Below are 10,840 nucleotides of genomic sequence, written 5' to 3'. Positions count from 1 at the left end.
TTTCATTATGTCCTGGGTATGTGGCAACCCCATCGGGTTATTTCAGAATGCTTTGTAAACAGGGCAGGCACAGTCAAACGTGGCTGAAACATTTCAGTTGTACTTGTTTCTCATTTTCTACATGTGTTTTCCCAAAGACTGCTTTCCCAAAGGGAGCCTGAGGCAAGGAGGTTTGATCATCTGTTAATCTCTCTTGCAGCTTCCTGCTCAGTCAGTGGGAGCATCCGAATATATGAACACTTCCTGTCCCTTCCCATTTTGAACAACCCACATGCTAGAGAGATCAAGTTTGTGACCCAACTCCATGTAGGCTTAGGTGGCACAGGGGAACATAAGTCCAACCACTAAATGCTATGATTACCCTTCCCCTTCTTCCTAGGAAAGGGTGATCTCTGAAGAAGTAGAATGTGCTTATCTTTCCTTAGTCATTCAAATAGACAGAAGTCTGTTTTCAAGGGCCAATGTCAAGTTACATTATCATTATAAATCTTGTATCTACAAAAGATCTTAGTGAATGTATAGCCCCAGAGTTCTTAAGCTGGCACTAAGAATATACTTGGAGGAGTCTATAACCTCCGCCTGCAAATTGTGAATGATACTGTAGGAAGATGTGCCTGGTTGTGTGGGTAGCTGTTTCTCTTCCTTTCCCAGAAACCTGAAAATATAAGGAACTAGCCTTAAAATATGGAAGTTCTTGGTAGCCAGTTTTCGTAATCTCTCTCATAATTTTATCCCCAGTCTGAGGTTCTTGCAGCTCCAGTTCTTGCAGCTTATTCTGAAAGAAGAGCCTGGAAATGGAGTGGAAAAGAAAGGAGTAAAGACCTTGCACATAGTGGGCCCTGAAGAAATGTTTATTGAATGAATCAACAAATGCATGAATGACTCTAGGTTGAGAGGCTAGTTTGTGTTGTTTTTCTTTTTCTTTTTCTTTTTTTTCTTTCTTGAGACAAGGTCTAACTCTGTCACTCTGGCTAGAGTGCAATGGTGTCATCATAGCTCACTGTAACCTCAAACTCTTGGGCTCAAGTGATCTTCCTGCCTCAACCTCCTGAGTAGCTAAAACCACAGGTGTACACTACCACACCCAGGTAATTTTCTATTTTTTTCCTTTTTTCTTTTCTTTTCTTTCTTTTTTTTTTTTGGGGGGGGAGAGAGGATTCTGCTCTTGCTCAAGCTGACCTCCGATTCCTGAGCTCGAATAATCCTCTCTCCTCAGCCTTCCAAAGTGCTAGGATTATAGGCGTTAGCACACACCCACCGGAAATGCTAGTTTTTAAAGGCATTTAAATAGAAGGTTGTAGGATTTCTCTCTTCTTTCCTCTTCCTAATAACATTCTAAATCTCTGAACCATGTATTTGAGGGGGATTGACCCCACCCCCAGGTCAAGAGTAAACCCTGTTGGGCTTGACTCAATTAGCATATCCCATCTTCCTGGCCTTTGTGATTGGTTTAGGATGAACATAGAACCAAATCAAAGCAGCAGAGGCCAATGAGACAACATTTGAGACTTTTGATCAGGCTATTAATGATGCAGAGTTTCTCTTCTGCTGGATTTAAACCTGAAAGCATGTAGGTCCAGAAGCTTCTGGACACTAACCCCAAGGTTAATGGAATCAACAAATGAAAGTCAAGAATTCAGGATTTGTTTATACCATTTGGGCCAAATGGTATACCAAAACTTTCCTGAAGCAGGTAACCTATAGAATTTTCAGCAATGTTCACTTGTAAATTTCCTTTGTTGTTTAAGTCACTTTATTTTTGCTTTCTGTTTTCTGCTATGGAAAGATTATACATACAAGCTTATGTGATTTGCAGGAAGTTGAAACACATGTATTTATAGAGATTTCCTAACTCCCAAACCAATATTTAAACCAAATGACAATTTTACTCAATATTCCCAGTAAGATTGAGTTATGTATTTGCATACAGTGCATTAGAGATAAGGAATTTGTATAAAAGTAATTTAAGTATAGTCTTACAGTGAGTTGGTTGCGACACAATAGTTAGAATCAAAGAACTTGAATTCCCACGCCCCTAGAGACATTATCAAGTCTCTTAGGAAATAATGTTCAGATATTGCCTCGACATTCATATTTTCCTTCATGTGCCTCTTTTAGATTGTGACAGTTCCTGCTTAAAAGGACATAGTCACCTCTCTGATGCAATTATTTTCCACTAAAACCAAAATGTCAAACTGAAAGGAAAAGGAATTATTTAAATAATATTGAGTCATTATTGGTTTTTCTTTTTAAATTTTTCAGACAGAGACTTGTTGTGTTGCCCAGGCTGGAATGCAGTCATACAATCACAGCTCACTACAAGCTTGAATTCCTGGGCTCAAGTGATCCTTTCACCTTGGTCTCTCAAAGTGGTAGGATTATAGGCATGAGCCATTGGACCCTGCCTAAATCAGTTATCTTTTAATAAAATCAGATAACACAATCCTGACAACTAAAAAATTGGTCCTACCCTTCTTCTTCTTCTTTTTTTTTTTTTTTTGATCAGTTGGAGAAAAAGTTACAAATTTATTTTACGTATATACATGGGAGCCTTTAGAATCCTACTCTTCTTTTAGCCCACATTTCCTTATTTGTAGAAGGATGCCTAGACTTCAGAATATAGGAAGTATTTTGTTTGCCTTCATTATTCGTGATCTCTGAGGGGCAACATTTTTTATTTATAGAATTTCTGGAGAATCATGAGTTTTCAGGTTTACAAAACTGTATTTTATTTTATTATTATTTTTTTAGGGATAGGTTCTCGGTCTGTAGCCCAGACTAGAGTGCAGTAACCTGATCAGCACTCACTGCAACCTTGAACTCCTGGCCTCAAGCAATCCTCCTGCCTCAGGCTCAGCCTCAGCCTCAGCCTCAGCCTCAGCTGAGACTACAGGCACGCATCACCATGCCCAGCAAATTTATTTTAAAAAATTCTTTGTAGAGACGGATCTCACTATGTTGCTCAGCTGGTCTTGAACTCCTGGCCTTGAGCTCAAGGCAATCCTCCCGCTTTGGCTTCCCAAAGTGCCCGGATTACAGGCGAGAGCCACCATGCCTGGCCAAAACTATATTTTAGACTAATTTTTTTAAGCCCATATTTTTGATGGGGAGTTTCTGAATTAAGGAAGCAGCACAGTATGATAGAAAGAAGGCCTTACCAGGAGCAGGACACTCTTTGGTCTCACTTTATGTATCTATTAACTTTCTGTATAGACTAAATTTCCCAGTCCCTGCAGGCTTCAGTTTCCTAATCTATGAACAGGGGGGCTCAGACCAGTTGGTTGGAGGGTCCCTTCCCTGGTGACCTTGGAGTTTCTGAGATGTGCTCATCCTACTACAATGCCAAGAACCATAACTTGAAACTATGGAATTGGGTAACTCGGGGTGTAAAAAAAAAAAGAAACAAATGAGAAAAATAAATAAAAATAAAAATAGAAAAAAATATTAAAAAAAAATAAAAGAAACTATACATCCTCTGTGGTTTTCAGCCCTTCATGGTGACGATCAGAAATAAATTGTCAAGTTTAGGATGACAATACTTATGAAGGATTCTTGAGTAGGGAATCAAATAACTCAAATTTGGCACGAGCATTTGAGTTTTATCCAAAAACAAAAAAGGCCTAGGCTAACTTTTGAGATTCAAATACTTTCGAGGTTTGTTGTAAAACAGTGATAAAGCATGAGACAGTATTCTTCAGTCTGCTGTGTCCCTGCACAAGGAAATTCTTTCTGGCCCTCTTTTTTTTTTTTTTTTTTTTTTTTTTTTGAGGCGGAGTCTCGCTTTGTTGCCCAGGCTAGAGTGAGTGCCATGGCATCAGCCTAGCTCACAGCAACCTCAAACTCCTGGGCTCAAGCGATCCTCCTGCCTCAGCCTCCCGAGTAGCTGGGACTACAGGCATGTGCCACTATGCCCAGCTAATTTTTCTATATATTTTTAGTTGGCCAATTAGTTTCTTTCTATTTTTAGTAGAGACGGGGTCTCGCTCTTGCTCAGGATGGTTTTGAACTCCTGACCTCGAGCTATCCGCCGGCCTCGGCCTCCCAGAGTGCTAGGATTACAGGCGTGAGCCACCACACCCGGCCTTCATGGACCTCTCCACTTCTGTCAGCTCCAGTATTACTTTTATGTTGTCATAGTTTATAACATTTACATTGTGTTCTATGTCTGGTCATTCAGATGACCCTAAGTATTGAAAGTCAATAAACAGCAATTATACTTTTAATTATGTAAATAGCATTCACTAAAGAACAAAGTGCATCAATTAGAAGAGAAACTAGAGAGAGGATGCTCCAAACATAAGGGTTGAATAATCAACATCCTCAAACACTCTATTAGTTGCCCCCAGCAACTAATGAATTCCACTTTAAATTTGCTTTATATTTGGAACACAGTTTTCTGCTCTTTTTAAATTGCTTTTCATTTTCCTTCTTAACAAAAGAAGCATACGCCTTCACAACATGACTAAATTTATCCAGGATCTTAATCCTACTTTCTGTGGCATGGAATCCACTTTCTGCTTGGAGACATTCTTCTCTATTGGAAACCAGTTGCTCACTTGGCCTTGTACAGCTGTCATTCTGGGCCTGCCCTTCAGTGCACTCCTGGGTTACTACTAGTATTTCTTGAATCCCAGGTTTTTCTCATTCCTGGGTTCCTTTTTCTTTTTACTGGCCTATCCTGAATGGATTTTTTTTCAGAAAGGCTTAGTGAGAAGTGGACTTTATGAGCTCTGACATGTCTACACGTCTTTATTTTACCCTTATAGCTGAGCAGCAGCTTGGCTGGGTATGATGAACCTTGGTGCTCCACTGTCTTCTGGCTATTGTGTGTTAGTGACAGGAAGACTCTGCTGATCAGACTTTTATTCAGTTGTAGTTGACCTGCTGTTTGTTCTCTGAAACCTTTTAGATCCTTAGTGCTTTATGTACTATAAAATATTACAAGGTTATGGTTGAATACGTGTCTATTTTTATTTCTTTTGCTTAGTATTTAGTGTACTTTTTCAGTCTGAAGACTCCTGTCCTTGCCTTAACTATCCAAAATTTTCTTCTATTATTTCTCTTATCTCTCATTATATTCTCTCCTATATTTTCTTATTTTCCTCTGGAAACTCTTAGTTGCATAGCATTCTTCCTGAATTGACCCAATATGTGTGTGGACTTCTAAAAATTATTTCTTTCCCTTTGTCTTTTTGCTTTACAGTTTGAGAGATTCCGCTAATCTTTTCTTTTAGCTGTTATGCTGATTTTTAAAATTTTAGCAATTCTATTTTTAATTTCTAATAATTCCTTAATGTCTCTGATTGCTAATATATATGTATGTGTGTGTGTAATCAACTTCTTGTCTTATGGATACAATAGCTTCTCAAATTTTCCTAAGATCACTAATTAGAACACAAAAAAATTCTCTTATGAATTATCTGTTTCCTATAAGGTCAGCTTTTTTTTTTAATAGACCTTTGAAAATTGTTAAATCTGTACCTTCTTTTATTTATTTTTCAACTATCTGAACCAGAAAAATGTGTAACAAGAAAATTGGTTATCCTTTGCCCTCAATTTTTAAAAACATCCTATTATGGAAAATTTATATATAAAGGACACAAAATCTAATGAACCCGATCATTTGTCAACCTGAAAGAAGCTGAGGCAAAATTAATATATATATATAAAAAAAAAGCTGAGGCAAAATTAATATACAGAGTTTATTTGGGCCAAGGTTGAGGACATACTTCTAGGGAACAAAGGAGAGGCTGAAGTGTTTAAAGAAGAAAAAACGAATCAGGAGACGGGGGCAATCACAAAAGTTGTTCATCAGGAATTCTCATTGGTTTACAAAAATAACCTTGGTTAGTGATTGGCCATATATTGTTGAACTATAGGGCATATAGCATATGCATGTTACAGCTACTTGGCAGTCCGTTTGTCTAGTGCCCTACCAGCATAGCAAGTGGATTCAAGAGGTGATTATTTAGCTAAAAGGAGAATGAAGAAACTGTGACTGCTATTTCGTACCAATGCCCCTGTGGGCCTGGTAATTTAATGTGGGACATATTTCTCAGATAAAAAGTTTCTTCCCCCATACACCCAGCGTCAATAAATCAACATTCTGCCATTCTTGTTGCACCTATACCTCCACTCACTCTTGCAAATTTTTATAATCAAATTATTAAGTAAATAATCTTTCACACTGAGTTGGTCATTTGAATTTATTTTGCATGAATTAAATTATCATGTTGGATCATATCATAAACTTTTTTGTAAAATAGATAACATAGCAGTTGACAGTATTTAAAATTATAATGACAACAACCCAACAACCACTATTTACAGAGGAGTTTATATGGCAGATACTGTGTTCATGCTTCACAAACACTGGTTCATTTAAGATGATCAATAAATGCCAGTGTTCTGCCCTTTGATTTGCAAAGGACATAGAAATGCTGTTTGTTAAAGGATTATTAAAAGCATTCAGTATTAAAACCAGCTGTGTGTAAAAGGACCCTGCTTTGTGAAGAAGGATATGTATTCATGACTGGGTTTCTCAGACATAGTAAAATGCCAGCACAATTGTATCTGTTGCTTGTGGGAAGAACTAATTCTAAAGAAATCTTAATATCCATTCTCTGAGGGACAAATAATGGCTTTTCAGTGATTCAGTACCATAGTCACATCAGCTATAACATCAAGTTATAAATAAGATACTCCTAGAAGAACTCAACACTTTTTTCTGTACACAAAATTCAAAAATTCAGAAATGAAACTAAGCGTTGTAGTTAACTATCTTGTTTATGCCCATAGAAGGTAGGAGATGGATTCTGCTGTCTGCAGAGCATATCCAGTGAGTGGACCACAAGTGTTTCTCTCATTCTGCCTCATTCAGCTTTGTGAAGTTTCCCCAGAGTTCTGCCATTGTCCACTGTGGAGGTAATATTGGGTGGTGGTGGAGACATGGGTATTTGAATCCAGGTGCTGTCATTTGATAGTTCTTTGACCATGAGTGAGTTAATTTCTCTAAACATCAGTTTCCTCATTTACAAAAATAGGGAAGCAGTATCTCCCAATTAGGGTAATTATGAAGATTAAGAAATAAATCACACTAAACAAGTAGTACAGGGCCTACGACTTAATTATTTATAAATGATCATTATTATTACTATGTGAATTATAAGTCTCCTGCTGGTAAGGCTGTCAGATTTAGCAAATAAAAATACAAGATATTCAGTTAACCTTGAATTTCAGGAAGACGAAAATAATTTTTAGGATAGCTATGTCCTAAATATTTCATGGAATATATTATACTAGAAAAATTATCCATCATATATCTGGAATTCAAATTTAAGTGAGCATCCTGCACTTTATCGAGCAAAGTAATTTCTTTTTTTTTTTTCTGAGACAGGGTCTCACTTTGTTGCTCAGGCTAGAGTGAGTGCCATGGCGTCAGCCTAGCTCACAGCAACCTCAAACTCCTGGGCTCAAGCAATCCTCCTGCCTCAGCCTCCCGAGTAGCTGGGACTACAGGCATGCACCACCACACCCGGCTAATTTTTTCTTTTTTTTTTTTTTTTTTTTTCCTTTGTGAACATCCAGGGGATAATTTTTTCTATATATATTAGTTGGCCAATTAATTTCTTTCTATTTATAGTAGAGATGGGGGCTCGCTCTTGCTCAGGCTGGTTTCGAACTCCTGACCTCGAGCGATCCTCCCGCCTCGGCCTCCCAGAAACTTAGGGCCAGGTGCCCTGGCTCATGCCTGTAATCCCAGCACTTTGGGAGGCAGAGGTGGGAGCATCTCTCTTTAGCCCAGGAGTTCCAGACCAGCCTGGCAATAGTAAGGCCTCATCAACACAAAAATAAAAATTAGCCAGGCATGGTAGTGCACACTTATAGTCCCAGCTATTGGGAGGCTGAGGCAGGAGGATCACTTGAGCCCAGGAGTTTGAGGTTGCTGTGAGCTATGACCATGCCACTGCACTCTAGCCTGGGCAACAGAGGGAGAACCTGTCTTGAAAAAAAAAAAAAAAAAAAAAAAAAGGAGAAACTTAGATATAGTAAAATAAATATACAGGAAATACAACTGTGATTAAATTTTATATTTCATCTGTTCATCCTTGGTAAGCCAATATTTCCCAATACACTCAGTACTTTCTCTTTCAGGTAATGTTCAAGTATCACATTTCAGAGCAACAACTAATTTCCATGTTTTGAAGTAGGATGTGAAAATTTTGCCAAACTGAAATCTGTTGGATCTAGTTACTGTACTGAACTAGTCATGGGTGTTAAAGTTGCTTACTGAATTATATTTGTATTTAAATTCTCATTCGGAAAACCAGAAAGCTCTAAGTATAATATGAAAGTCATACTAAAAATATACAAACTACAAATCTTTGACAGTGCCAGTATCTTTGAAAGACTGTTTCATAAAGTCTTTGTTTACTATGTTTTCTTTGTGTGTGCGAGGTAATTATTTCTCAAAGTGTGCTTATTATAAGTGCACACACACACAACAGAGCAGATGGGTTTCATATTTCATTCCAGACTCGCTATCTTCCCTTTTACCCCAAACTAAAAAGCCTGTTATCAACTCTACCAGTCTTTCAGGTCTTTAACTTGCTGTTATATTATTAATGAAATAAAAAGTTAACTGCTTCCATTCTTTAGTTCTGTTTCAACCTTGCCTATGATCGAAAGAAATGCATTCTAGGCTGCGTGCATCGTATCTTGCTATTAATTTCATGCCAAACTCTTCAAAACACTTCTACAAATCTTTTGGTGTCATTAGCTCAAAAAGTAATTGGATTTTGGTTATCATTTGCAAGTTCTTAACTACAAATTTAGCTTCGTTAAGCACCTAAAAAATTACTTTATAAGAATATATTCTACCTCTTTTCCATTTGTGGAAGGCATAATTCATAATTTCTTGCTCTGATAACAAGCGAGGAAAAAGATGAATTTCTTAATCCATTTACTCCTGTAAAGCATTTGCAAGTTGTTTAAACTTAATCTGCAGGAAATCACGACCAGAAGGATCATGCCAAACAATAACGTGTGTGTTACATTTCTCCATTCATAATTTTTATTTGCTAATAAAACAGGAAAGTGCTCCATTTCTTTTTTCTAAAAAAACCGCACCTTCTGCCCAAACGCCGACTTAAGCCTTCTTCCCCGGCCGCCCATTCCGAGAGCACCGCGCTCTCCAGCTCCCTCTCGCGCAGGAAAACGCTGACTGCGCCCAAGGGAGCGTCCGCTCCAGCGGAAAAGATGAAAAGCCGGTGACATTACTCAGGCATTAACACTAAATGGAGAACTGATTTCCTGCAGACGAAGAATTGGAGTGTCTGAGCAGAAGCAGACGTCTCTCGGTTGACGGGAACCTTAGGAAAGCATGCATATTGATTCCATTAGTAAATTCAACTGAATCTGGAGAAAACTTATACTCCTAGTTCATGAACAATGGCATGTTTAGAATGAAATTCCCCTTGACCCGGGATTCCCGGCTAAATGCTTCAAAGGAGCCAAGTAAGCACGTTCTCTGAGCAGCAGCGTGTGACTAACATGCACTATAATACCCTCACGAGATCCTACGGCAGAGTATCTTTTCGAAACGTCATAGAGCCCACAGGAGAAGTCCCGGAGACGGTTTGGGAGGCGTTTCGGGGACGGGGTGGGTACGTCCCCTCCCCGACGAGGATGACTGGGGCCGGCCGGAGTCGTTTCCGCGCTCCCCTCGTCCGCGCCACCGCGGGCAGCCCCTCCCCGGGGCCTGGGCGCGCCCGGGAAGCCCGGCCCTCCTGAGGAGCCCGCGCGCCGGGACGCCCACCTTTTGCTCGTTACTATAAACGTGCTTGCTACCACCCCCTGTGCTGCTTCAACGTCGCTACGCGTAGTTCTGGCTCGCTCCGACCAGCGCCGAGCGAGCCCAGGCTCCGGCGGGCCGGGGCGGGGCGTCTCGGCGGCCTCGGGCTGCGCCCCAGCCGCGGGCGGGAGGCGGTAGCGGCGGCGGCGGCGCGGGCCGAGCGGCGCGGGGATTGGCTGCGGCGGGCGGAGACGTCAGGCTCCCGCGGCCCGAGCGGCCGCCCGGCGCGGCGCGGCGCAGTCGGCTCGAGTACTCCCGGGAACGAGGAGGTGTCCTCGGCCGTCCCACCCTCCGCTGCTCTCGCCGGGCTGCGCCGCTAGCCGGGACGCGCCGTCGAGCTCCTCGCCGCCTCCACCCCCGCGGCCGCTGCTTCCCTCGCCGTCCGTACGCACACCATGACGAAGAAAGAGAAGAAGTCCTTCAACCAGAGCATGTCCGAGTGGAAGCTCTTCCTCTACAACCCGACCACCGGAGAGTTCCTGGGGCGCACTGCCAAGAGCTGGGGTGAGCGGGCGGCGGTTGGGCGCCCGGGGCCGGCCGCGGTCTTGGGGGCGTCGGGCGGGCGGGGTGGGAAAGGAGAGGCGTGAGGCGGCTTCCCACGCCGCGGCCCCGGGAGCCGCCTCGGCCTCCGCGGCCCGCGGGGCTTTGGCTCCGGACGTCCCGACGCTCGCGCGGGCGTCGGAGCGCGGCCCCATTCATTTCTCGCCGGGCTGGCCGCCGCTCGCTCCCGAGCCAGTGGGGCCCGGGGGCATCCCCGGCCGGGCCGCGCCGGTTCTTTCCTCCCGGCCGGGAGCGAGGCGCACGTGCTGCCCGGGCCTCTAGCCCCGAGCGGCGCCGGAAGCCGGGGACCCCTGCCCGGGGCCGGGCCCGGGGCGTTCGGGGGCGGATCGCCCAGGCCTCCTTTGTACGGAGCGCGCCGGCTGGGGGAGGCGCCCGGCCCGCCGAGCGGTTCAGGGAAGCCAGACCCTGCCCCACGCCTGGGGAGAG

At 42.5% G+C, this 10,840-nt stretch overlaps 1 protein-coding gene and 1 long non-coding RNA gene across 2 annotated transcripts in view; one reads left to right on the top strand and one right to left on the bottom strand.

The window, feature by feature from the left end:
* Nucleotides 1-9,050: 9,050 nt before the first annotated feature.
* LOC142871924 (uncharacterized) lies at nt 9,051-9,949 on the bottom strand. The gene is made up of 2 exons (XR_012920148.1): nt 9,818-9,949; nt 9,051-9,371 (listed from the first exon to the last, which is right to left on the bottom strand). It is a non-coding gene; the product is annotated as an uncharacterized LOC142871924 (long non-coding RNA).
* Nucleotides 9,950-10,078: 129 nt separating this feature from the next.
* ATP1B3 (ATPase Na+/K+ transporting subunit beta 3) overlaps nt 10,079-10,840 on the top strand; it is a 42,216-nt gene continuing 41,454 nt past the window's right edge. Inside the window, exon 1 of the mRNA XM_012762349.2 lies at nt 10,079-10,357. Coding sequence (XP_012617803.1) covers nt 10,249-10,357 — 109 coding nt within the window. The 5' untranslated portion in view covers nt 10,079-10,248. The remainder of the gene's footprint in view (nt 10,358-10,840) is intronic.

This window comes from Microcebus murinus, chromosome 1 (genome assembly GCF_040939455.1).
Source record: "Microcebus murinus isolate Inina chromosome 1, M.murinus_Inina_mat1.0, whole genome shotgun sequence".
In the NCBI taxonomy this organism is placed as follows: Eukaryota; Metazoa; Chordata; class Mammalia; order Primates; family Cheirogaleidae; genus Microcebus; species Microcebus murinus.
The sequence above is the reverse complement of the archived record's forward strand: the minus strand, read 5'-3'. Positions and strand labels throughout refer to the sequence as shown.